Source organism: Pelecanus crispus, chromosome 5 (assembly GCF_030463565.1).
Source record: "Pelecanus crispus isolate bPelCri1 chromosome 5, bPelCri1.pri, whole genome shotgun sequence".
NCBI classification, from domain to species: Eukaryota; Metazoa; Chordata; class Aves; order Pelecaniformes; family Pelecanidae; genus Pelecanus; species Pelecanus crispus.
This window is the reverse complement of record NC_134647.1, coordinates 71,852,085-71,878,474: the sequence shown is the minus strand read 5'-3', so window position 1 is coordinate 71,878,474 and position 26,390 is coordinate 71,852,085. Positions and strand designations below refer to the sequence as shown.

General features: G+C 63.8%; 3 protein-coding genes across 4 annotated transcripts; 2 read left to right on the top strand and 1 right to left on the bottom strand.

Moving 5' to 3' along the window:
- The first annotated feature begins 6,726 nt into the window (after positions 1-6,726).
- Positions 6,727-13,224, top strand: PLK3 (polo like kinase 3). The gene is made up of 15 exons (XM_075710930.1): positions 6,727-6,885; positions 7,704-7,811; positions 7,898-8,014; positions 8,472-8,601; positions 8,689-8,776; positions 9,322-9,417; positions 10,116-10,311; positions 10,660-10,786; positions 11,188-11,297; positions 11,377-11,494; positions 11,599-11,682; positions 11,882-12,044; positions 12,172-12,301; positions 12,543-12,653; positions 13,030-13,224. The coding sequence occupies exons 1-15, from the start codon at positions 6,727-6,729 to the stop codon at positions 13,222-13,224; spliced, it is 1,932 nt and encodes a 643-aa protein (XP_075567045.1).
- Positions 13,225-14,926: 1,702 nt separating this feature from the next.
- Positions 14,927-15,604, bottom strand: DYNLT4 (dynein light chain Tctex-type 4). The gene has a single exon (XM_075711529.1). It carries the CDS (start codon positions 15,596-15,598, stop codon positions 14,927-14,929), a length of 672 nt encoding a protein of 223 aa, XP_075567644.1. The 5' UTR covers positions 15,599-15,604.
- Positions 15,605-17,483: 1,879 nt separating this feature from the next.
- On the top strand, positions 17,484-24,617 carry BTBD19 (BTB domain containing 19). 2 transcript variants are annotated; one of them, XM_075711441.1, is made up of 9 exons: positions 17,484-17,534; positions 17,627-17,766; positions 19,827-20,064; positions 20,486-20,539; positions 22,059-22,118; positions 23,423-23,491; positions 23,877-24,008; positions 24,233-24,358; positions 24,483-24,617. In XM_075711441.1, the coding sequence occupies exons 2-9, from the start codon at positions 17,678-17,680 to the stop codon at positions 24,615-24,617; spliced, it is 903 nt and encodes a 300-aa protein (XP_075567556.1). In that variant the 5' UTR covers positions 17,484-17,534; positions 17,627-17,677. The 2 variants fall into 2 exon arrangements, with proteins under 2 accessions (XP_075567556.1, XP_075567555.1); XM_075711440.1 differs by lacking the exon at positions 17,484-17,534 and having other exon boundaries at positions 17,678-17,766.
- The last annotated feature ends 1,773 nt before the right edge of the window (positions 24,618-26,390 follow it).

Below are 26,390 nucleotides of genomic sequence, written 5' to 3'. Positions count from 1 at the left end.
CACATCCTTCCTCAGGCACTGCCAGCCTGTGTGTCGCCAAACACTGCCACCCTGCAGCAGGGTCCCCAGTGCCCACAGCACCCTCGCACCCCCTGCCCAGCTGCAGCACATGGCAAGCGAGGGGTGCATGTGGTAGTGCAGGGGAAGGGATGGGAATTTGGGGTGCAGCTTTGCAAACAGGCACTGTAAGCCACGGCAGGACAGCTCGTGCCTCTCCTGCTCTGCTGGCTTTCACTACCCAGCCCCTGCCATCCTCCCAGCATGTCTCAGACACAGCCCAAGTCCTGGCATCAGTGCAGGTCGATGTTCTCATACTCCAGGTTGTCTGAGTCCTCCAGCTCAATGCCGGGTACCAGGTTGTAATAGTTGGTCGACTGACTCATGTACATCTTCTCCCGGTCAGCAGAGTCCTTCAGAACTTCACTCACGCTGACGGTGTCCACCTCTGGCTCGCTGCCCCTCAGCTCCTCTGCCCTCAGCACTGGGTTGTCCTGCTGCCGGCCCGGCCCCATGGCCAGCTGCCCTTCATGGGTTGGCATCTGGGAACTGCTGGGGGATCTCACCTGGATCTCAACCTCCTCGTAGAGGTCTCCGCTGCTCTCCAGCAGGTCCATGGAGGGCTGGAGCAGGACCTGGCTCCCCAGCAGCACCTTCTTCTCAGTCTCAGAGGGGGCGGCAGGCAGCTCGTAGGCGACATAGTGGTGGGGCTCTGCAGGCACTGGCGTGTTGCCCCTCTCTGCTGTGGCTGGCTGTCTCTGGAACCTGCTCTGAAGGCTGTAGTTGGTCTTTCTCTTCCACCTGCAGAAGCACCAGGTGATGCTGGCGAGGATGAGGAGAGGGGGCAGGCAGATGAAGAGGGCGGTGAGGCTGTGTGAGCGGCACAGCTCATCCTGGGGGATACTCTGGAGGTCCACGCCACGGTACCGCTCCGGCGTGTGGCAGATAACCTCAGTGACCAGGCTGAGCCGAGCCTCCAGGTTGCTGAGCAAAGCACAGCTGCAGTCCCAGCTGTTGTTGGAGAGCTGGAGCTGGAGCAGCGATGGCTTCAGGAGGCTGGCAGGAAGGAAGGTCAGCGCGTTGAAGCCCAGGTAGACTTCCTGGACCTGGGTCGATGCTTTCAGAAAGGACTTGGGCAGCTCCTGGAGCTGATTGCTGTCCAGATAAAGGACCCTCAAATTAGGGGCATCTTCCAGAAAGCTTCCGGGGAGACTTTCCAGCAGGTTGTGACTTAAGTGCAAGATCTCCAAGGCAGGGGGGACTCCCTGCGCGTTGCTGATGGCCGTGATGCTGCAGTGCGAGAGGTAGAGCTCCCGCAGCCCCCGCACCCCCACCAGCGCGCCCCAGTCCAGGTGGGTGATGTTGGAGCTGGTAAAGTTGAGGCAGCAGCTCTCGGGGAGCGGAGCTTCCCGGAAAGCCTGGAAGTCCATGGGCTCCGTGCAGTTGCAGCTTGGCGGTGCAGGGTGGAGGGCGAGGCCGGCAGCAAGCAGGAGGCTGCCCCAGAGGGACACGGTCGCCAGCCCAGCGCCTGCGGGGAGAGCAGAGGGGACGGGTGACCCCCCTGTGGGACCCGCTCTCCCGCTCCCCTTGCTCCAAGCCCGCCACGGGCGCGGGGGTGCACGCCGCTTCTCACCCTAGGGAAGGGACCCGGGTCCCCGCAGCACCCCCCCCCCCCGCCCCGGAGCCACCCCCCGCGGCTGCCACCCCCCGCCCCGCCGCTCCGGCCGGCTGCCCGCGGGCAGGGAGCGACCCCCGGGGCTGCGCTCGGCCCGTCCCGGGCTGCCCCGCCCGGCCTCACCTGCCGCCGCACGCCCCATCCTCCGGGGCCGCTCCGCGCCCCGCCGCGCTCCCCGCCGGGCGCGGCCGCCGGCTCCGCCTCGCCTCGGGGCGGCCCCGCCGCGTCCCGCCCGCCCCGGCCCGGGCCCGCCTCGGCCCCCCCCGCGGGCCACGGGCCCCTGTGCATCCCCTCGCTGGGCTCCCACCAGCCACGGACCCTCCGGCCGCACTGTGCGGCGGCACCCCCCAAAATATGCTTGCACACAGCACCCTACATTTAATGCACCCGCTGGCCCACCTTCCTCTGCAACACCCCATAAACCACGGCCCCTACAGCCCCCCATCCCCTCCCCACCCCTCCCCTCTCCACCCCCCAAAAGCAACGTCCCTTCCCAGACTCTCCCAGTTTCCACCTTCCTCTGCCCCCCGCTCCCCTGCAAACCGTATCTCCCTCCATCCCCCTCCACACTCCAGCATCAGCCCCCCAGGCCCCTGGAGAGGTACCAGGCTGGGGTCTGCTGAATTCCCCTCCCTCCTGGGACGGGGAGAGAGCTCTGCCTGGCCGGTCCCCACCTCCCTGCACGGTGCGACTCCCAGCCCCACTGGGGAGGGGATGCAGGGTGGGCATGCTTGCAGGATGGGGACCAAAGGGGCCAGCTTCTCTCTCCATCACCAGACCCCATACGACTTCATTCCACCCCACACAAGTCCCAGGCTGGGAAGGAGGAGCTGGGGTCGGGCACAAGCTCCACAACCCACAGGAAAAGCAGCGCTGGAGAGGGGAGCTGTATTTCCACACCCTGAAAGTGTGTCTGTGCTCACTGCTGTGCGAACCGGGTAAACCGAGGCACACGGCGTGGTACCAGCGGCACTTTGCTTCAGTGGTGGTGGAAGATGGGTGAGATGGGACCTGGCCCGAGCGCCTGTGCGGTGCTGCGGTGCCAGAGCCCAGCGGGGTGACAGCAGTGGGGCAGGGCTCCGGCAGCCACTGCAGCCTGGCTCAGGGTGCAGAGTGGGGACACCCTACATGCTGCATATCTGGGTGCCTCAGAGGCCTGGCAAGCTCAGCACACCAGTAATAACAGTGCTGGGTTGTTTCAGGCTTCCCTGGGCCACCTGTACTATACCAAAAGTGCTCCCCGGGAGCAAGGGCCAGGATGCAACGGAGTTTGAGAAGGCACCCCGCTTCAGGAGTTTCCTTCCTTGATTTCACCCCTTGCTCATGGCTCAAAACTGGCACCTTGGGTGCTGCTCTCATGTCTCGGCTCAGGGATGCTCCAGCCCTCAGTAGGAGAGCGGCAGCTCCCCTTGACACAGCGCCATCACCTGTGTCCTGTGCACCCTGCTTGGGTCTCTCCCAGACCCACAGACCCCAGCAGAGGGGTGGGTTCCTGGCAGCGGGACCTGCCCTGTCCTGCTGCAGGCATTGCTCCATGAGCAGCAGGTTCAGTGTGCCAGCATGGGACGGGATGGGGAGGGAAGCGGGGCTGGCTGAGCCTTGGCTGCTGGGGTGGGACGCAGGAAACGGCCATTCAGGCCCTTGCGGGAAGGGAGGTGCCGGCAGCGCACCGGCCTGGGGAGCGAGAGTTGCCTCCTGATGTGCCCCGGCCACGATCACACAGCCCCGAGCTGGCACCCATGGGCCGGAGCCTGCTAACACCCTACTTGGGGTAAAGCCTCCCCGACTCCCCCTGCTCCGGGGCAGCAGCTGAGCTATAAGCCCATTGCAGGAGATTTCAGAGGGCTCTCTGAGCCTCCATGGGCAGGATCCTGCCTCACAGGGGGTACCTTCCAGCACTAGCATTTTACATACCACCCCAGATCCAAGCACTTCCCTAATCCGGAGGGATCCAGGTCTCTCTCTCCCTCCAGGCAGCTTGGCCCAGATTTGCAACTTCCCCTCTGCACATCCCCAGCCAGCCCATGGGGCAGGTTGGCCTCTGCTGGAGCTGGTGCTGGAGCTGGTGCTGGAGCTGGTGCTGGTGCTGGAGCTGGTGCTGGAGCTGGAGCTGGAGCTGGTGCTGATGCTGGAGCTGGTGGTTCTTTCCCCAGCTCACCCGAAGGACCAGCCACCCTCTCCCTCCTCCTCCTTGGTGGCTGCAGCCCTGTGCTTTGCAGGCGCTCACCGGCTGACAGTGCTGAGGGAGGGGAAAACCTCACTCCCAAGGGGGTCAGGGCTGCCACCCCCATCCCAGGGAGCTCCCCGGCACCCCCAGCTGCAGGGGGATGCAGGTGCTTGGCTGGTGTTGCTCTTGCTGCCCAGGTGCTGCATGCAGAGCACAAAGCAATGTCGTGCAGCCGCCCCGAGAAGGCAGCCCCGCCGCAGAGGCAAGGCTGGCAGCTGGTTTCAGCTTCACTGCTCCTGATGAGCATCACTGAATGCTGTGAGGATGGGGGGACCTTGAGGGGGACCAGGCCAAGTCTGAGCATCATGGAGGACAGAGATCCCACAGCCAATATTTTACCGTGCTCACAGGGGAAAAAAAAAGTTTCCTAGTACCTAGATGGAATTTCCCTTGATGCAACTTGCATCGGGTGTCTGTCCCGGTTTCGCTGTACACCTCCTCAAAGAGCCTGGCTCCCTTTTTCTGTAACTCCATCTAAATAGCTGCAGGCAGCTGGGAGATCACCCCAGAGCCTCCCCTTCCCCAGGCCAGGCAGGTTGTTGATGTCAAACCACACTTCCTCCCACCGCCCCAGCTCAGCGATGGGAAAACCCCCGGCTTTGATGCTCTGCATCACTGCAGACCTGAACTCCAGGTGGAGGGGAGGCTGATCCCAGGCTCCATCCCTCTTGGAGAGGAGATGCCCCAGCCCTGGCAGGATGTGGGCTATGGGGTCTGTTTGTGTCCCCAAACCCAGCCCAAGAGCTCGCCCGGAGCCAGCGGGGAGCAGGAGCAGAGCTGGCAGCTCTCGGCCCTCACTGGTCCCCGCTGTGCCTTTGTGGGGGACCTTGACGCAAGCCCTGTGCAGGTCGTCCCACCACCCCCGGGCAGGTTGTCCCACCACCCCCGGGCAGGTCGTCCCACCACCCCCAGGCGGGTCCCCTGGGGCCTCCCTGCACCCCTGGGCACCTCCACCCACGAGCTGTCTCCAGACGCTGACTCAGCTCTGCCCCGGGGAGCTCCCAGCAACCCCAAGCTGGGGCCTCCGTCGGAAAACCAGCGTTGCCCCATGACGCCGCCCGTGCCCCAGGGAGCTCTGGGGCCCTGGTGGAAACAGGCAGCGTCCCCCCAAGGGGCAGCTGCCTCCCTGCCTGCTCCTGGAGAGCATTTGCTGCCGGGCGGTGGGTTTGCACATATTTCTTCTGCAAAAGCTGGAAACCTGAGAAAAAAAAGCAGACAGATCCAGCTCATTTCCTCTCTCCCCGCAGTCAGGTTTGCTCAGCTTTCCTGCAGCAAATAAAGGGGGTTAATTCCCCGCACAGGGGATGTGCTGTGAAGCAGGGGGCTGTTTGGCTGGGAGTACTCATGCAAAACCCTCAGCATATTCAGGAGCAGATTGAGCATCAGTGACCAGAGCCCTGAGCTGCCCCGGGGAAGCAGAGGTGGAGTGCAGTGTGGGGAAACCGAGGCACAGAGCAAGGGACATGCACACAGTCCCCCCGTATGCAGTACGGAGCAGGGGAAGGGCAGCAGGACCTGCTTTTGAGGAGCTCTCACAATGCTGCTGCTCCAGGCTCGTGGGGGGCCGTGGATTTGCAGCTGCCTCTACCAGCTCCCACGCCCGGGGGGAGGCAGAGATGCCCCGCATCCTTCTGTGACCCGTTTCGGGTGGCAGAGACACGTCCTCCTGATGGCCATTAGAGAGCAGCACGGCTCTGGCACACTGCCCGGGCACCACCGCACGCAGGGGCCGGCACAGCCGGGCCCACCCCGCAACGCCAGAGCCCCCCAGGAAGCCCAGGAGGGGGTGCCCAGGCTCCGGGGGGCAAGGATGGACACCCCCAGTGGGACAGTCCTGCAGGTCCCCAGTCCTGGGCTGGCCACCGTGGGCAGCCGCAAGGGCCTGACCTTTCGGGGCTGTTTGAGGGCCATGGGGGCACGGGGCTGGGCTGGAGCCAGGGCAAAGGGTGGCCAAGGGCCACCTACCCAGGGGACAGCCTGGCCAGGGAGCTCACCCGCATCTTCCACTGTCCCCTCCGTCCTCAGCGCCCCACCTGGGGTGGGCTGTGACCCCCCTCCCCGGCCCCTGGCACAGAGTGAGGTGCTCCGGGGGAGCGTCCCTGCCTGCATCCAGGTTCGGCATGGGGGGGCCAGGGCCTGCAGAGAACACATGGGTTTGGAATCCCACCCTGGCCACGGCCTTTCCGTGGGGTGTGGGGTCCCCAGGGGACGTGTGACATAAGCTGGTCACCCCTGTGAGGGGAGGCGTCCTGCGAGTGGGTGTGGGGGGTGTATTTACAGGTGTGTATGGGGAGGGGGCTCTGCATGTCCGGGAGAGAGGGGAGGGAGCTGAGGAGGGGTCTCTGTGTGTCTATGGGGTCTCGATGTGTCTATAGGGGATCTCTGTGTCTAGGGAGGGGGCTGCCTGTCTTATGGGGGTCTCTGTGACTGGGGGGGGGGGCATGCATCTATTGGGGGGGTCCCTGTGTCTGAGGGGGGCTGTGTGTGTCTGGGGGGGCCCTGTGCGGCGGCGGGGCCGTAGCTGGACTCCCCCGGCTCACCGCCGGCCAAGGGCTGCCGGTAGGCGCGTAGGGCCCCGCCGCCCCCTCCCACTCACCCTTCACGGTGCGGCGGGCGCTTTAAGGGCAGCCCGGGGCCGCCCGGGGGCGGGGCTCCGCGGGTGACGTCAGCGCGCCCATTGATAAAGCCGGCGGGATTCCCGGGGCGGCAGCAGCAGCTCGCGGCGGCGGGGCCACGTGCGCGGGGCCCGGCGGTGGCGGAGCAGCCCCAGCCCCGCGGAGGAGCCGCCGCCGCCGCCTCCTCCTTCTTCCATCCCCCCGCGCCCGCCATGGAGCCCGCCGGCCTCTTCCCCCCCTTCCCCGCCGCCTGCTTCCCCGCACAGCCCGCACCCGCCCCGGCGCCCCCGCCCCGCGCGGCCGAGACCACCCGCATCATCACCGACCCGGTCTCCGGCCGCTCCTACTGCAAGGGACGCCTGCTGGGAAAGGTACCGGGCAGCGGGGGGGGGGTGGGTGGGCGAGCCGCCGCCGGGGGCGCCGGGTTGAGCGGGGCTGGGAGCCACCGCGCGGGGAGGGGCGGCGGCGGGGGGGGGGGGGGGCGGGGGGCTGCGCCGCTGCTCGATCGCCCCCCGGGGTGGCCCGGGGCTGGATGCGGCCCCTCGGCTGCCGCACGCCGCCCCCGCCCTCCCCGCCTCTCCCGGCGGGCCCGCAGCAGCGCTGGAAGCTGTGAATCACCCGGGCTGGCTGCGTGCCTCGCCGGCTATCGGAGTCGCATCGGTTTCGGGGCGCCCCGCGGGGCGTGCGTGGGCCGGCGGGTGCCCCGGTTCCCAGGGGTGCCGGTCGGTGCCGCTCCGCCACACGCAACTTTTCCTCCCGCTGCCAGCGGTGTGCGTGGGAGGCGGGTGCCCGTTCCCAGCCCGGCCCGGGCGGCCTCGGCGGCTGAGTGTGCAGATCGGAGGCTGACATCATGGCAGGAAAAACCTGTCTCCATGGGGCTGCCTTTCGGTGGTCTCCGGTCCCTGGGCTCCCTGCCCTGCGCAGGACTTTCCAGGTTGATCTGTCGTGTGGAAAGATGCAGAGTCCGGCCATGGTGGGAGGAAAAAGGCCCTGGAGGTTTTACAGGAACTGGGTGAAGAAAATCCCAGGTTGAGAGCATCATAGTTCAGATCTTAGTGGGCGACGCAGCAGGAGGGAGCGTGTGACGCTTGCCGGGCTGCGCCGCAAGGAGCGGAGGAGGAGGAGGAGGCTCGTAGGCAGGGGCAAAGAGCTGTCTCTCACCCATCCGTAACCACCTTTTCCCTTACAGGGTGGGTTTGCACGATGCTATGAAATGACAGACCTCTCCAGCAACAAAACCTATGCCGTGAAGGTCATTCCTCACAGCCGGGTGGCTAAACCCCACCAGCGGGAGAAGGTGGGTGCTGTGGGACTGGTGGGGTGCTGGGCTGGTGGGGCGCAGCGGGGACCCTGTGCTGACCCAGGACCACTGCTCCCTTTCAGATCACCAATGAGATTGAGCTGCACCGGGACTTGCACCACAAGCACATTGTCAAGTTCTCCCACTACTTCGAGGATGCAGAGAGTATCTACATCTTCCTGGAGCACTGCAGTAGGAAGGTGAGCACTGGTGTGGCCTCCCTACTAAAGGATCTCCTGAAGAGAGCAGGGGCTGGTTGAAGCAGGCCTTATCTGAGGTGCTTTGTTAGCACACTCCTTCTCCTGGGCTGCCTTGCTGCCTGCTCTGTCACACCCTCTGAGCTCAGCTGTAACTCGTGTGGTTTCACGTGGCACTGGGGATACCACTGGTTGCCTGTCCTACTTGGGCTGCTTGCTCATGTTGGCAACCCTTAGCTCTGGTGGGGCCATCGTAAATCCAGTGGTTCCCCTGGCTGTGCTGAGCAACCTCAGCCTTGTGTGGGGAGTCTGCTGAGGTCATGGCTGTGGAAGAAGGATTATTTGGGGATGTGCAACTTCTGGAAGAACTGGCTTTGACCCTGCCTGCCCCTTGCCTAGTCAGCAGGGCTGCCTGTTCTCCCTGCCTGCCATCACCAAGCTGCCTTCTCTCCCTCTGCAGTCCCTGGCCCACATCTGGAAGGCCCGCCATACTCTGCTGGAGCCTGAAGTGCGCTATTACCTCAAACAGATCATCTCAGGCTTGAAATACCTTCACCTCAAGGGCATCCTGCACAGAGACCTCAAGCTCGGTGAGTGCTGCGGTTGGGGCAGGGTGCTGTGTGGGGAGCGAGCTGCCCCAGAGGGATTTGTGATGACGCATCGTCCCTGACTTGCAGGCAATTTCTTCATCAATGAAAATATGGAGCTGAAAGTCGGGGACTTTGGTCTAGCTGCTTGCCAGGATATCTCTGACCAGAAGAAAAAGTAAGTCTGAGGTTTCCCTGTACCAGAGCCCTCTGAGGTTTCACTCTTCCTCCTGCGGCTTCCCAGGAGGGTAGAGGGGTGAGTGGTCCCTCCTGGCCTGGGGAGGGGAAGCCTTTGGGTGCCTTCCTGGGGTGGGGTAGTGATTCCTGCCCCAGCTGCAGGCAAGGCAAGGGGGCTGGGGGCTTTGTGGCTCCTTCAGGAGCTCGCTCGCAGCCGTCGGGGAGAACAATGTGCTGACTATCGCTATTGTGCCTGCCCGGCTGCCCTGCCGGCTGCACAGGCTGGGACACAAAGGCTCTGTTCCTCCCCGGCTCTAGGACAAGCCCTTCCCAATGGCTCCCCAGGAGCAGCTGCTCCTGCTCCCTGGGAGCTGGAGAGGGGGGAGTCTGTATGGGGCTTCTTGTAGATGGAGGGGGGCTTTGGTCCACAAAGAGTAAAGTGGAGGGGGGAGGACAGGCTGCAAGCTAAATCCCAGGGCTTGGAGGGAGGGAGGTGGTCTGTGAGGGGGTGGAGAGCGTGCCCTGACCTGGTGCTCTGCCCCACAGGACAATATGTGGGACCCCCAACTACCTGGCCCCAGAAGTGCTGCTGAGGCAGGGCCATGGGCCAGAGTCAGACGTGTGGTCTCTGGGCTGTGTCATGTAAGTCTGCGCTGCTGGGCGGGGAGGGGTCCTGCAGCCCTGCCTGCACGGGGTCGGGGAGAGCCCCGATGAGGAAGTCCTCTTGCACTTTGCTGTGTGGCTTTGCGGTGGTTGCCGAAAGGCAGGGGGAGGGGTGCGAGTGGCCGGATCCTGCCCAGCCCTGCTTTCTCGTGGGTGCTGCCAGCCATCCCGGGATGCTGCTCAGGGGCTGCACGGGGAGGAACTGCAAAGGGCAGGCACTCTTCTGCCATGCTCAGCTCTGGTTCAAAGGAGGCTTGACTGCCCTGTGAACCTGATTAAAAAAATAAATGGAAAAATCTCGGTGGCTGGCGGCAGCTGCCGCTCTGTTTGTTTGGGGAGCGATTGCTGTGCTGCCTCAGCGCATCCAGCCCCTTGCCCGGCTGCTGCCCACAAGCTTCCACAAGCTTTCCACCCTGGCAGCTGTGCAGGGGGTGGAAGCGGTGGCAGTGGGGCAGCCTTCTCCTGCCAGCCCTCTCCCCTTCCCCGGGGCTCCTCGCCTGTTGCTTTAAACAGTTGCTAGGAGGAAGTGTGGCCGGATGTGAGTGCGGCTGCCCGGGCTGGAAGTGGTGCTCCCAGCCAGGTGTGGCCGGCCAAATGCCAATAACTTACTTGTTTTAAGTGCTGCTGAGTCACAAGCCTGGTGGGGATGTGATGGTGGCATGCATGTCCTCTCCCAGGTACACCCTGCTGTGTGGGAACCCTCCCTTTGAGACCTCCGACCTCAAGGAGACCTACAGGTGTATCAAGCAGGTGGAGTACACCCTCCCGGTCTTCCTCTCCCTGCCTGCCAAGCACCTCATTGCTGGCATCCTCAGACGCAACCCCCAGGACCGCCTCACCCTCGAGCAGATTTTGGACCATGAGTTCTTCAAGGTGAGCAGGTGGGGGTCTGGCCTTGACCCTTCTCCAGGTGGGATGAAGTTTTTTTGGGCTGTGTAGGGTGCTCTCCTTGGAGCCCAGGTCTCAGTCCTTCAAAGGAAGTGGCCACTGTCCTGCCCAAATACCAGCCAGGGGAACTGAGGGATCTGGTGTGCTCCTGCCACCCTGTCCCCATAGCACGGGCTGTTTCCTGTACTGATACTGGTCGTGGGGCCAAGGCTTGATGGAAATGCAAGCTGGCTGTCAGGAGGGCTGTGAGTGACTGCGGTCAGCCCAGGGCAGCTGCTCTGCCTGGAGCACGTGGGCTACAGAAATCAAACCTCTGCCTTGACCTCTCTGCAGGGCTACACGCCTGAGAAGCTCCCTCCCAGCAGCTGTGTGATGGCTCCAGAGCTGAGTCCCCCCAACCCAGCAAAGAGTCTGTTTGCCAAAGTCACCAAGACACTCTTTGGGAAGAAGAAACCCAAGGGTGAGTCCATGCACTTGCCCAGCAGCCTCTGGGTGACCCTTCCTCTCTGGAGAAGTGGGTCCCATCTCCTGGAGAGACTTCCTGATGGGTCTCTGTGAATGTCTGCCTGGGGCCAGCACAAGCTGGGCTTGCCCCTGCCCTTCTGGTGCTGGTGGCCTGGCATGGGTGCGCTTCTGGAGAGCGGATGCTGTGCTGCAACCCACAGGGGCAGTTCCTCCTGGAAGCCCTGTGTTGCATGAGAACTGGGAAGTGAAAGTGGGAGGCAGCTGCCTGACACCATCCCTGCCACTGTGGGCATGGGAGCAGATGAGGGAGAGCTGAGCTACGGGGGGAGGGGGTGTGGCCCAGATGTCCCCATCCCCTGTGCTCAGCAGCGTGCTCACCGCTTGCTCTCTCCTCAGCCAAGAAGGGCTCTTTGGAGGACAAGGATGATATCTCCAAGCTGGTCACTGGGCTGATGAAGACCTCGATCTGCCGGCAGATGAGCTATAAAACCGTGGAAGGGAATGAGGTGAGAACGTCCCTGAGCCTGTGCACACTCCTCTTTGGGGGAGCAGGCAGGACAGTGATAAAGCCAGGTCTTTCCACAGGCCACCCCTGTATCATGCCGCAGCGCCAGCTCTAGCCCAGTGGAGACAGTGGTGGAGGAGACATCTCGCAAGTCTGCGTCCCCCTCCATCCGGGGGACGATGGCCAGCAGCTGTGAGGGTGAGCAATACCTGCCCAGGCCACCCCAGCCTGCCCAGAGCTTCCTGTCCTGCTCTGGCTGATAGCGGGACCGGCTGACTCAGCCTGTCATCTTCTGTCCACAGCCTTTGAAGACTGCATCACTGCCTCTGCCATCATCGAGTCAGCTGTCCGGCTCCTGCGGACCTGCCTCTCCTCCATGCCCCCAGGTAAACCGGTTGGACTGCTCTGGGATGGACAGAGTGCTCTGCATCCCCTTCCCCATGGGACAAAGGCACGGCTGCTATTTGGGATGCCTTAAATGCTGCCAAGAGCCTGCTGGGTTGGGGGGCACCTGCTCCCCCCTGGGGAGATGAGGTGGGCAGGGGCTGGCTGCTTGCTCTGCTCACCCCCTCTCCTCTCCACCAGCGGAGAAAAATCCGGCTTCCCTGGCCCGCCATGAGCACTTTGTCTGGGTGAGCAAGTGGGTGGATTACTCCAACAAGTACGGCTTTGGCTACCAGCTCTCCAACCGCAGCATCGGGGTCCTCTTCAACAACGGCACGCACATGACGCTTTCCCCCAACCACAGGTAAGCAGTGGGGAATGGGCTGGTGTCTCTGGGGAAAGCCCTTCAGGTGGGAAGGGGCAAGGGGAGGCTGTGCCAGGGTGGGTTTAGTTCTGGGTGGCCCCAAAGCTCATGGTCTGCTCTCTCCCAGGACTGTGCATTACAACCCGACCAACAGCAAACACCTTGTGTTCTCTGTGGCCACCATCCCTGAGCAGCTGCAGGGACAGATGAGTGTCTTGCGCTACTTTGCATCCTACATGGAGCAGCATCTCGTGAAGGTGGGTGCTGGGGCCCTGGGCTGGGATGATGGGTAGGCTGGATGATGGGTCATGGCTTGACCCAACCTGCTTGGGGTTGTGGGACTCTCTGCTCACAGGCTGTGGCCAGGTGGACACCCAGACAGTTGTGTCCTGGGAGCGGGGACCCCACTGGGGGTGTGTTCAGGTTTGGCTGTGTGTATGCTGGTGGCAGTGCTCCCATGTGTGGGACCAGTGGCTTATGCAGACCCTTCTCTCCAAGGGAGGTGACTTGCCCAGCATAGATGACTTTGGGCAGCCGGCCCTGCTTCTCCTGCAGTGGGTGAAGACTGACCAAGCCTTGCTCATGCTCTTCAGCAGTGGCACCCTCCAGGTATGTGTGGGGCACAGTGGAGATGCACTGTGGGGACTAGGCCAGCTGGGGACTCCTGGCTTGTTCTTGACCTTGTCTGCCACAGCCCAAATGCAAGGTGCAGCTGTGAAAACAGCTGTGGGTGCAGGATGTTGCTCCAGTGCCTGGAGCTGCTGGTCACAGCTTGTCCAGCCCATGAGGGACATGACGTTTCAGTCGGCTGCTTCTGTCTGCCCTGGTGCTGGGGCTGGTGCGTTCCTGCCATGGGGCATGGAGCAGGGATGCTCCCGGGCAGGTTGGGGAGGAGGAACAGGTTGAGGCAGGAAGTGTGGCTCCATCCCAGCTCCCGACATGCCGCGGGAAGCGTGGGTTAAACCAAGCCAAACCTGTCTCCTAGGTGAACTTCTACAATGACCACACCAAGGTGATCATTAGCAAGCCTGACCACTCCTGCCTTGTCACCTACATCAATCGGGAGCGCAACTCCTACACCTACAAGCTGTGCAGCATCCAGGAGCTTGGCTGCTCTCCTGAGCTCTACCACCGCCTCAGATACATCCTCAAGCTCCTCCAAGAACGGGCTGAGGCCTAGTGTGGGACCTTGGGGGGACCCTCTCTGGACATAGAGGTCTCCCCCTGCCCTCCCACAGGATGGGAGGTATGTTGTGGTGCTGGCTGCCCACCTGGGCACCCTGTATCCTGGTGCTCAGCTAGACTGGACTAAGACATGTGGATGTGGTTACAGCAGCAGATCTGGACATCCTTGCTGCTCCCTGGCTCTGGGCAATCGCTGTCTTTCCGCTGGCAGCTCCTGCTCTGGTTGTGTTGGTCTTGGTGGGGTGGCATGGGGAGGTGGTGGGTGAGTGCCCTACAGCCAGGTTTGGGTCTGGCTGTGCCTTGTTTGTGGCTTGGTGCTCCAGCCTGCCCTGGCTGGCAGCTGCCTGCAGTGGGGGCTCGGGCTGTCCTGCCCAAAGTGATGCACCAGTTGCACAGACCCTCTCCATGGCCTGGAGAGGACTGGCACAGCCTTGACCTCAAGGCTTGGCTGCTGTGGGGTAGGGAAAAACCCCTTCCTGGGGTGGACAGGGGTGAAGGGCACTGCCTGCCCTGCCAGGGGCTGCGTGGGCTGGTGTGTGCCACTCCACTACCGCTACACTAAGGAGGAGGCTGTGCTGGGCCCAACCATGCTCTGTCCACTCCCAAATTGTGAATTGTCTGGTACAACTTGAGGTTTGATAAAGGGTGGGGGGATGGGATCCAAGGTCTTGCCTGGAGAAGCCCTCTTCTCACTGGGACCCTGGGATGTTTCTTGTTTCAAGGCAGTCTCTGCCATGTGGGACTATTTATGTATCTTATTTATATGGAATTATTTATTTTCCTGTTGGTCTGTCCATGTGCAGCTGCCCTGTCCCTGACTCACCTCAATAAAAATTTATTTGTACAAGGGCAAACTGTGTCTGCCTTGCTTGGACCTGGGGCCTTGGTCACAAAAGGGCTTCATCTTCATCCTTGCTCCAGGGCTGCTTCTGCCTGCCAGGCAAGACCCTTCCTGATGCTGGCTGTTGCTGGGGGACAAGGTCAGGGAGGCAGGATGGGGGTGAGGAGCCCATGTGGTACCTCTGCTGCCCTTCCTGGGGCTGGAAGGAAAGGCAGACTTAGCTCTTGCTGATGCCTGTGGAGCTGCCTCAGCTTTTCCTTGCTGCTGCCAAACTCTCATCCCCAACTGTCTGTGCACTTGGACCAAACCCAGCTGCTCTCATGCTTCTGCTGAGCTGCAGAAGGCAGGAGCTGTGGCCCAGGGGGTGGGTGGGTTGCCTGGGTCCTTGCACTATGACACCTGGTGTGATGGGATATGAGCTGGGAATGGGGCCAGGAAAGAGGAGGGACTTAATTTGCTCCATGAGCTTGCTTTGAAGGTTATACCAGCACTCCTTCCCCAGTGTTGGTGTAATCAATCTGCCTGGGAGCAGCTTGCACTGTGGGAAGCAGGCTGTGCTGCTCCCTGTAGCGTGGCCTTGGGCAGCTGCCTGCTCCAGGGTAATGCAGCCTCTTGGGTTGTATTTGCTGCAGCTTGGGTCTTTTTGCAAATCATGGTAATGGAAGCCACAGTGTGGGTGTGAGCTCAGGCTGGGGGCTGTAGCAAGCATCAAGGCACTGAGGTGCCTCCATGCCTTGCTCCCTGCATGCAGCATGGCCAAAGCCAACAGGTATGAGCCACAGCTGGAGCAAGCATCTTTATTTCAGCTGCTGTCCCCCTGCAGCCCTACAAGGCTGGGTGGAGGGAGAGGCAGGTACTACTCAAAGTAGACCCCATGCACTGTGGCCACAGCGAAGAGAGAGGCGTTGGAGAAGGTGGCGGAGGCAAAGCTGTCACTCTCGGGGTCCCAGAGTGCCCGGCTGGCCACCAGCAGGCTCTGCTGGCCCCGCTGGCCCAGCAGCACGTGGCAGACCACCTTGTAGCGGGGCGGCACCACCTCCTTCGCCCGGCTCCGCAGCAGCTCAGCCAGGCTTTGGGCTAGCGGGGCACTGCCCTGGGGGCTGTAGACTGTGGTCCCCAGGGTGCTGGCCAGGGCCCCTTCCAGCACCCGTTGCACCCGCCCCGCATCAAACTTGCAGCCTTCATCCGGCCACATCCTGTAAGTGTTTTCAAGGCGGGTCTTGAGGATGGGCTGGAAGAGGGGGAGCCCGGAGAAGCTTACGCGGCTGTGGAGCATCCAGGGGCCGATGGAAGGGCGCCTGCCCCCCGGGGCTGCCCCGAGCGAGCTGCGGCGGCTGGCTGGGGGTGCCAGGTGGGTGCTGAGGATGGAGCTGCGGCGGGAGGGCAGGAGCGGTGGTTTGCCTTCCTCAGTGCCCCGTGCTGGGGGCTGGGAACTGTGGCGGGTGGCCAGGAGTGGAGGGGCTTCAGTGTTGTCTGCAGCCATCACCTGGGCTGGCAGGGCCACCTCTGAGGAGGGCTGCTTGGCCATACAGGTGGCCTGGAAAGGAGATGTGGCTCTGAGTGTCGGGGGGAGGTGGGTTGTCCCCCAGCCTCTCCATCCCACTGCCTCTCTGCTTTGCATCTCCCTGCCCCCTGCAAATCCCACACTTCCTGGCACATGGGTGCCTGCGGGGCTGCATGCAGAGAGTCTGGGGGGACCGTGGCAGCTGTCTTTCATTCTCCATCCTCAGCAGCCTCGGCCAGCTGGGGCTGATCCAGCGCAGCCATGCATGGTCCATCCAGCCCTCTGCTCTCTCATCCCCAGCCTTTTCCCCCCGGCATGGGTGAGCAGCTCCTTCCCCTCCAGCCTCCCCCGCCCCCCTGCTTGCATCAGGTCCCACACTTACCCCTAGGCCCCTCCTGCCCTGCTGGGGTAAACACAGGGGGCTTCAGCTGATGTTGTGCTCCCGGCTGCCCAGGACTAACCTTGGTCCTGCAAGTCACAGTGAGCAGGGCCAAACCTGTTGTGCTCCTGGAGCATGAAGTGTTGCTATGTGACACTGCCGCTCTCCAGGGCTGCTCTGGGGCATGGCTCCCAGAACTCCTTGTTTCCTGGTCCCTGGACAGCCCCATCCCCTTTCACTCCTGCCCTGTCTGTGTTTCCAGCTGCGCCAACACAGGGACACGGTCATGCCAGGCATGTGCCCTCCAACCTCAGCTACTCCCTGCCAGCCCCAAAAGATGCTTGCTGGTGTTGAATGTGCAAAGGAAGAGCAAGGGGTGGAGAACAGCCACTGTGATGGCTGCTTTGCACCCCAACTATGGGCTGCACTGGGACCACCAACAGCTTGATTTTATCCAAAGGTTTGCATCCTTTGGATACTTATTCCCCCCCTGCACCAAGGCAGAGTGTGGGCGGGTGGGCACCCATCAAGCGCAGCCCCGCCACGTGCCGGGGACTCTGCTGCTGCAATGCCCTGGCCCAAGGGCAGGTTTGCTGGGGGCTCCCAACCGCAAGTGGGGTTCTCTCCGCCAGCGGAGCCCAGCCCAGCTGGTACGCCACGGCTGCCTCATCAATGTGCCTTTGTCTGGCCCGGCTGCGGAGCTATTTGAGGAAAGTGGAGACGGCTTTTGTGTTTCTATCTCCCGTCAGAGGTATTTATAGCCTGCCGCTGACTAGTGCTGCCAAGCACGCTGGCAGCTGGACCCCGCTCCCTTGGGGTGCTGCTGTCGGCTGTGGGCCCTGCTCCTCCCTCTCCCTCCCACTGCTGCTGACAAGCAAAGGTGGGTCCCTCCATGGACACCCTCCCCGTGTCCCCGTCTGCAGGCTGCCTGGGGCCAGCCAGGCTTGGGAGAAAGGGGGACAGGGCATCCCTTGGCACAGCACTTGGTCTGGGCGAGGCTGGTTATGCTTTTTTCTGCCTGCGATTGCTTGTGTCCTAAGCAGACATGAGAGCTGCAGGGCTTTGGCCTGGAGCATCAGCAGGAGAGAAGCCTATTGCCGTTTCAGGGGACAGATCTCCACGCTGGGCTCAAGTTTGCTCTGCTGCCGGGGACCCAGCCATGCCCAGCGGCTTTCCATGGGGGCTGTGCATGTGGAGGTGATCTTTGTGCATTTAATCTGTGCACGCGTCGCCTTTTCCAAAATCCCGGTTGCCTGCCTCCCTTCACCCCCATCTGCCCCATCCACGAGCTCTTCTGCAGCAAAGCCACCAGCTGGGGGGGGGGGCAGGTCCTGGTGCCGGGGGTGCTGGAGCCACGGTGGGGGATGCCGCTTAAACCGAGATGCAGGCCTGCCTCCCTGCTCCGCTCCCACCCGGCAAATGCCCGGACCGAGCCGCCTCGGCAGCAAGGGTGGGCTTCCCTGCCCGCCGCCTCCCCGGCTGCCTGCCCCCGGCGCTGCCTGCCAGGTTTCCCTAGCAATGGCCGTGTCGTACGGCGCGGCCGCCTCCTCCCCGCGGCCTCCCCAGGCCGGCCAGCCTCCCGCCTGCCTTCCGCCTGCCTCCCGCCTGCCTCCCGCCTGCCTCCTGCCTGCCTTCTGCCTCCTGCCTGCCTTCTGCCTCCTGCCTGCCTCCAGCCTCCCGCCTGCCTGCGCCGCCTTCCTCCGCTGCCCTCCCCGAGGCAGCCCATGGCCGGACCCTGCTCGGCGCGGCTGCAGGGCGAAGCGGCCGCCTTCACCGCCGCCCTCCGCACCCTGGTCAACAACCCTCAGTTCAGGTGAGGGGCCGGGGGGCTGCCGCCCCCCCTCCCAGCCATGCCGAGCCCCCCGGCTCCTGCTCCGTGCTGCTTTCCCATGGCCCCGAGCCCTGCCGGGGGGTTTCGGGGCTCCCGAGCAGAGTGGGGAGTCCCGGGCAGCTGGCGGGGCTGGCGTGGCTTGGGCACGCCCGGGGGCACCCCGCATGGCTTTTGCAGCGCTCCCCCAACATCCGCAGGGCAGCGGGAGCCCAGGGCTGCGCGGGTGCATCCCCCCTGGGACGGGGCCACTGCCTCTCTGGAGGAGGGAAGGTCCCCGGGTGCACCCAGACCCCCTCTGTCCCTGGGCATGGTGCCAGCAGGACAAGGCAGTGTCCCAGGCTAAATCCCGCGCTGGGGCTCCCGCCCTTGCCAGGAGTGGGGGTACTGCAGCCACCGTGCTCCCCAGGGGCAGCCACCCATGCTCAGCTCCTTTCCCACCCCAGCTTCATCGGTGCTTTCCTTTGACACCGCCAACCTCCCCGCACCCCGGCAGGCAGGCAGCAGCCCGGCTGGCCCCCCACCTTGCAGCGCCTGGTGTCCCTGCCACCTCGTCCCAGAGCAGGGAGCAGAGATGGAGAAGCGCTGCCTCAGCCCCCCACCTGCACAGCACCTCCTGCCTGGCAGCTGGCCGGCTCTGTGGTCCTCTTTGCCCACTTCATGCTGAGGCCTGGCACAAATGCCAGTGCTACTGGAGGAAATCCCCATCCCTGCTGACATTTTGGCCACCCAGAAGAAAAATTCCAGTAAAAACTCCCCAGCCACACCACCAGGCAGTGTGGAAGTGCCTGCCAGTGCCTGGCCATCCCCAGCCCACATCCTGCTACTCACATCTTGCATCCTGCACCATTCATCCTGCATCCTGCAGCCTTCATTCTGCATCCTTCAACCTGAAATCTGCACTCTGCATCCATCAGCCTTTGTCCTGCATCCTTCATCCCGCATCCTTCCTCCTGCAGCCTGCATCCTTCATTCTGCACCCTGCAACCTTCATCCTTCATTCTGCATCCATCCTGCAGCCTGCATCCTGCATCCCAGACCTTGCATCCCATAACCGCAGCCTGCATCCCACATCTCACAGCCTGCACCCTGCTTCCACCACTGGGCCTGTGGACCATAGCCATGGAGCAGTTTATTTTGGTCCCCCTTGCAGTACCAGTCACAGAGGACCCGTTGGGCTCTGCTCACTCTGCCCAGCACACTCCAGCCATGTGTATCCCGATACACGTGTGGGATGACCCAGGTGCCCTTCCCTCTGGTGGGCATATCCCACGAGGGTTGGGTGGTGGGTTTGTGCACGGCCTTGTGGCAGCTAGAGTTTGGTGGCGTGTCTTCTGCTCACTGCCCTGCTGGGATGGGGGAAGAGAGGAGGAGGGGATGGATGGGCCATGGCCACACAGCGCACACAGGCTGGAGACTCCCTGCCCTTTGCCTGCTCCCTTTCCCCAAGTCCTGCCTCCCTTTCCTGGAGCTGTAGGGCTGGGAAATGGTGTTGGGGGGGGCTGTGGGGGACTAGGGCAGGGGGATCCCATGCCCCAGTGTGTAGTGGAGGTTGCCCTGTCCCACAGGCGCAGGGAGGGCCAGTGCCAGCTCTGCTGGGAGTGATGCTGGAGGCTTCAGATCCCTGAGCCCATGAGTCAGTGCCTGTGAGTCAAGGAGGCCGAGCCCGGTGGCAGCCGCGCTTTCCCTGGCTTTGCTGTGCCAAAAGAGAAAGCCACTTTCTCCAGCTGTCCCGGGCCTTTCTCTGCCCTGCTCTGTGCCAGCACCCATGGCCATCTGTGTTGGCACCCATGGCTGTTCATGCCTTTCAGAGGATGCATCTTGCTCACCCAGCCTGCAGCATTCAGGTGGCCGCAAGGAGCCACCAGCAAGGAGCACTCTATGCCTACTCTGGGAAAAGCCCCGGGTAAAAACTAAAGGGCATTGCCCTGCTAGGACAGTCATCCAGCCGGTCTCTGCCCATATGCCCTGTCCCAGCCCCAGGGCATCCCATGCCCTGGCTTCCCAAGGCACCCCATCCCTCACGGTCCCCTCTCCCCCCTCAGTGACGTGACGTTCGTGGTGGGCCAGGAGCAGCAGAAGGTGTTTGCGCACCGCTGTGTGCTGGCATGCCGCTGCCAGGCTTTCCGGGGGATGCTTGGCCAGGGGCTGGCAGGCAGTGAGGACCACCCTGGCAGCATCCCACCCCAGGGCCCCTTCATCCTGGGCAACGTGCAGCCCGAGGTCTTCCTGGCTGTCATCGAGTTCCTCTACACCAACAGTGTCACCCTCAACAGCCACATCGTGAGTGGGGATGGGGCTGGCGGGGACCACGGGCATGGGAGGGTCAAGGTGGGGATGCAGGAGTAGGGGGTGCTTTGTGGCTCCTGGGGTGCCAAAGGTGGAGGGGATGCTCTGCATGATGCTTTCTAGCTGGCTAACAGTGCAATGAGCGTGTGGGGTCTCAGTCCAGCACAGTGGGGTGTCCAGCGCACCTTGTCCCACATGTGTAGGCCCCAGCCTTGGGACAGCTGGCTGTGCACACCCTGGATGCTGGGAATGGGGACACCAGAGCAGGACACCTTCATATGTCCCCATGTGGCAGCCCCTTCCCCCCCCATGCCCCACCTGGGAGCTCACACGGAGGTTGTGTGGGTTGCCCTGGGCTGCCGTGCCTGTCCGTAGCCCTGCACGCTGATGCTCACAAGGTCTCTCTTCCCTGCAGGCACTGGAGGTGCTGACCTCGTCGGTGGAGTACGGCCTGCAGGACCTGTGCGAGGTACAGCCCTGCTTAGACTGGGGGCGGTGGTCCCCACGTGCCCCCATGCTGAGGAGCACCCCAAAATGGTCCCTGTATGGCTGGAGGTGGCTCTGAGGACGGCACCATGATGCATCACTCGGGTCCATCTCAGGCTCAGCCCCTGCTTCTCGATCCCAGAGGGTCTGTCCGGTGGGCTGCCCCTTGAGGGGCTGCAGCACTGTCCGGAAGCCCCACAGGGGCTGGGGAATCCTGGGGAAGGGCACGGGGACTCACATCTCCCACATGGCAAAGAGCAGCAGGAAAGCCCCTATACCGTTACCCACGGGTGCCCTTTGGTCATCTGGCAGGCTGATGCCGTAGGGAAAGCCCCTGTCCTGGGGAGCATTCAGCATGCCGGCCGCGGTGCTGCCAAGGAAGGTTTTGGGAAGGCAGCTGGGAGCAGAAAGGAGGGGTGGGAACCGGACGAGGAGGGGGCAGGGAGCTGGAGCAGCTTGGCGTTGAGGAGGGTGGCTGGGCCACGTCATCAGAGTGATTCCTGAATTATGACCGGGCCGATCGCGTGACCCGCCATCTCGCGCCCGGACTTCCCCTTCCTTCCTACCGCGCCGGGGAAGTACCTCACTGAGGAGCTGAGGAATCGTGGGCTGCTGTGTGCCAGGGCAGCAGGATGGGACCTGCCCCATCACCCCGTGCGGACCAGCTCAGCAGAAGCCCAGATGTGGCACGGGGCTGTCAAACAGCTGGCTGGGCAGGGAAGGGACATAAGGAGTGCTGCAGAAAGGGGGAACCCAGTGCCCTGGGCACATGAGTCCCACCCCACCATCCCGCAAATGCAGCCGTGGGGGAATGACGTGCGGCAGGGAGAGCCATAAAGGGGTGGAAGGGAAGGGGCTGACCAAGGACAAGCCGGGGAAGCCCGTGGCTGTGTCCCCAGCTGCAGGGTGACTTCATGTCCCTCCTGCCAGTGACTCAGGGCCCTTCTGCTCCAGCTGACAGCTCCTCCCTACATGTCACATCCCCTTGGGTTTCCCAGGGGCTCTGACCCCTTTGCGTGGGAGGCAGCTGAGATGGGAAGGAGGGAGGGCCTGCTCCCTGGTAGACGTGCCTGTCCGGCTGCATCCCACCTGCATTGCGTGCGTTTGGGCTGCAGCTGGAGATAGTGGTCCCCCAACAGTCACAGGCAGAGAGCAGCTGGCAGGCAGGGCTGTGCAAAGCTGGGGTCACTCCCTGCACTGCAGCCAGCACCAGGGCCATCCCCTGTGGCAGGACACGGCCGGTGACCGTGGCCAGGGTTAGGTAACCCACATGGGGCTATGAGGTTGGCTGGGGTTTCGTCACATCAAGCTTGGTCACTGGCTGAATCAGTGCCTGGGCTGCCTACCTGCAGCCCATCGCTGCCTTATGAAACCCTGCAGGGCTGGAGATGCCTCCACCCCATGTCCCATGTCCTGGGGGCTCAGGGGGTACTGAGAGTCAAGGGAGGGAGTGGAGGGGTCAGCTCCCTGCTCTGCCCACCCTCTCTCCATCTGCCTTCCAGCTCTGCGTCAAGTTCATCAAGGACACGCTGAGCGTGGAGCAGGTCTGCGAGGCTCTGCAGGTGAGTGTGACCCCAGTGGGGTCACAGAGGGTTAAAAATAACCTGTCTGATTTTGGGGCAGGAGCTGGCCTGACCCTTCTGCTCTCGGCTGGACAGTGAGGCAGGATTTTCTACCCACCCCTGGCCCAGCAGCTGCCCTACCAGCTCCTGGGCACATTGTACCAGGGCTGCAAGGGACACCAGGGCCACCACAGCCTGGCAGGGATGGCCTCATGCTGGCCAGAGCTCCGCAGTGCCAGGGCCGTGCCATCATCTGCATGAAATGGGGAAGCACTGGTTTTCTGGGAGCTCTCTTGGTTTTGAGGCCAGTCCCAGAAACCCTGCTGAGAGTTGGGGCACCTAAAAATAGCAAGGGGCTGGGGTGGGGGGAGGGAGGTGGGTCCCAATGGCCCTGCCACACTGTCTGGTGCGACCAAGTCTGCTCCCCAGAGAAGGGGGATTTGTTCCATCTCCCATGGGCCGAAGCGATGCTCTCGGGGCAAGATGCTGGCCCCAGAGCACAGAAGCTCCTGCTAGACGTGGTGCCAGACCACCGTGGCGTAAACAGAGCTAAAACTGGCCCGGAGGAAACAAACAGAAAACCCCAAAACCCCAGAACAAAACAAACCTGAAGAAAACATCTCGCCTTCCCTCCCTGCTTGCGTCAATGCTGGTCCCCTGCCGTGGTGGAGGGGGAGGCGATGCTCGCCTTGCCTGGGCTGGTCCCGAGTACCCTGCACGCAGGGGCTGCCCCCACGGGGCGACAGTGACGTGTCCTCCTGGTGCCCAGATGGGCAGTGCCAGCCCTGGGGCGAGCATCACTGGGTAGGGCTGGGGGAGGATGAGAGCACCCCAAATTCCTGCTGCAGTGGGGGATGGCAGCTGTGGGGCAGGGTAGGGCTGGCACCAGGACATGGGGCACATGTGGGGGGGCTCTAAGCTGACCCTGTGCCCACACAAGGAGCACTGGGGACGGGTGGCCCCATGTCCCCGCAGTGTGGCCTTGTGAGAGCAACGCCGGGGCCCCTCGCCCGCCTGGGGCTGTGTGACATCCCCGAGCAGTGGTGGAAAATGAGGTGCTTCCTGCTGATGGCAGGGCTGGGTGACCATTGTGGGCAGTAGAGCCACCACACACTTTGCCGTGGGGCAGGCTAGGAAAGGAGGGGACTTTGGTGCCCCTTCCCCACCACACCCACACCATGGCACTCATACACGGGGATGCTCGCCTCACCTGGGTCCCTGAGAGTGCCTGTGTCTCTGTAGGGCTTTGGCAGGGGGTCCCTCCTCCCCCGGACCCCCTCGCAGGTGTCTGTGTTGTCTCACAGGCTGCGGTGACCTACGGGCAGGCAGATCTCCAGCAGCACTGCCTGGCCTTCATCGAGGGCTGCACCGCGGTACAGCTGTGGGCGATGGGGGAGCATGGCACGGAGTACCCCGGGGCATGGGGAGCACCGGGGGCGTGTGGCATGGGGAACACTGGGGGACACAGCATGAGGCAGGGGAGCAGGGCCCCTGAGAACAGGGTGGCTGGAGGCTGGGCAGGGAGGAAAGGGAGCAAATGGCGTTTGGGGAGAAGATGCTGGGTGCCAGGTAGAGGCTGGCTGGGGGGTATAGGGGTGCCAGAGGATGGGGGTCTGGGTGGGGGGGATGCTGGGGTGCCAGGCAGGATAGGTCCAATGGCCCATGGTGGGGGCGGGGGGGGGGGGGGGGGGGGGGTTGAGGCGGGGGCGCAGTGTGGGGTCCCGGTACCAGCTCCCCGGTGCTGCGGTGTGCTGGCAGGCGGTGGTGCGGACACAGGGCTTCCACGAGCTCTCTGACGTGGTGCTGGCACGGGTGCTGCGTAGCGACCGCCTGGCCGTGGACGAGCTGGACCTCGTGCAGGCCGTGCGGGAGTGGGCGCACGTCAGCTCGGTGAGTGCAATACGGTGATGACGGTGGGGGGTGGGGGGGGGTGGTTCTGGCTGCTCCCCTGCCAGGCAGAGCCACGCAGGGGTGCCCAGACCCCCCCAACAGCCCAGGCAGGGAACCCAGGCACCCTGTGCCTGAGCCTGGGGTGGCTGTGTGGTGGGCGCAGAGGCTGTGTCCCCCCCCAAACACCCCCAGCATGCACAGGCCCCATCCCTCACGTCCCGCAGGCCGTCTTGGAGCGCCCAGTGCCCGAGGTGGCCGCCCTGCCTGTGAGGGAGCTGCGCCTGCCCTTGCTGGCACCTAGCGAGCTGGCGATGCTGGAGAGCCACAACCAGCGGGACCTGCTCATCCCAGTGAGCTGTTGCCTCCTCTCGGGGTGCCCTGGCTCACCTCTGGGGCTGGAGGATGCTGCAGGGCTGGGTCTGGGGGGAGGACTACACTATGGCCATACTGATGCTCCCATCCCCGTCCCCGTAGGTGGAGAGCATCGCGGCAGCCTGGCGGTGCCACGCGCTGAAGAAGGGCAGCGGGGTGCCCTCCCGCCTCTGCCGGCCCCGGCGCGGCACGCGGCCCCGCGACCACCACCGCCACCTGGACCCCCACACCAAATAGGGGCCAGGCACCGAGGTCCCCCCAGCCTGCCCAGGGGGCTCAGGCAGCAGCAGTGCCCCCCCGGCTGGGTGCCCTGCAGTGGGGCAGGCTGTGGGGCTGGGCACTGCCGGAGGAGCCGCCGCAGCCAAGAGCATCAGTAAAGCCCTTTGCCCCACGCCACGGCTTCGGGGTCAAGGCAGGATGACCGGGTCACCCCAAAAAGCGGTGCGGGGACTGTAGGGGGCTTGAGCAGGGCCATGGGGCAGGTGCGAGGACGCCCTGGCGCCGCGGCACTCGCACGCAGCCCAGGCCCTGACCCCAGGGGTGGGGGCAGAGGGTGAGCTCCCCCCTCTCCCTGCCCCACCGCTGCCCCCCCCCCGGGCCCTGTGCCGGGGCCCTTCCCCGGGGCCGTGCTGCCCTCCCCCGGCAGCGGGGCCGTGCTGCAGCGAGCGCTGGCACCGGCCCGGGCAGGGGCGCAACCCTGCACCCCATGGGGAAGGGGCTGAGCGGGATGGGGAGCCTGGGGCTTAGCGGGGGGGGGGGGGGGGGGGGGGCGCAAGTGGGAGGGAAGACCCCGGCACCTCTGCACCCACCCAGCACCGCTGCACCAACAGCAGTGACCCCCGCTGAACCCCACCCCAAGCCCTGCCAGCAGCCCCCAGCCCCTCATAGCCCCGGGGTGGGGGGGGACAGGCCGCCAGCACCCCCCGCCCCCGCCATGTGCCACATGCACCTCTCCACAGCACGCAAACCCCCCTGCACACCCCATTGCATGTGCACACACAGCTGGGTCTGTTGCAAGCAACACCTCCCCCCCCCCCCCCCCCAGCTGTGCCCCCCAGGAGAAAGGGCTGGACACGGCAGATAATTTATATATAATATATATATTTACTCTTTAAAAATAAACCTTCGGTCCCCACTACCGCCTGTACAAACTACAAAAATAAACCTTTGCTCTCTTTGATATAAATAACTTAGATGGCGTGTTGGGGGGGGGGGGCTGCCCGCCGTGCCCACGCCTGGCACGGGGACGGGGTCCCCGGGGCCACCCCAGCTCAGCGGCAGTGTCTGGGAGCCGGGGGGGGCCGGGGTCGCGGGCACTGCAACCACCGCTGGAGTTAAAGTGCTGGGTAACGGTGCGAATGGTGCCCGGGATTGGGGACGGGGACAGGGGCTGGCCTCAGGGACAGCCCCGCTGCACGGGGACATGGTGAGAAATTTGCTTTCCCAGAGAGATGTGCCTGGTGGCACCGCGTGTGCCCACATGAGCGTGCGCTGCTGTGGGTGCGCACCAGCACGTGCTGTCACCAGGGCAGAGCACGAGCGTTGCACGAGGGGCCGTGACTGTGGGACAGCTCGGGGGCTCAGCACAGCAAGGACCACCCCAAGGACACCCCCCCACACCAAAACCCTGCCTGTGCGATGGGAGCAACAAGCTCCTTGGCTCCGCAGCACAGCACGTCCCCGATCTCCAGCCCTCCCGTGCTCCCTGGTGGGGAAACTGAGGCACGGAGCAGCGTGTCAGAGGGGGTGAGCTGCCCGTGGCCACCCAGCACCCCATGGAGCAGGGGCATGAACCAGGTCTGCGCCCCTGCCCCGGGCTCCCGCTGCCTCCGGTGGGCAGCCCTGCACCGGCAAAGGGTCTGCCCCCTCCCTGCCTGCACCCTGGGCAACCGGGCGAGGCCGTAGGCTGAGAAATAAATCTTTTAAAATAAGCTTAAAAATATATATCTCTCTATAGATAGTTTCCCTTTGCAATAAATAAAGGTGGGGGGTGCCCGCCCCAAGCCTTGC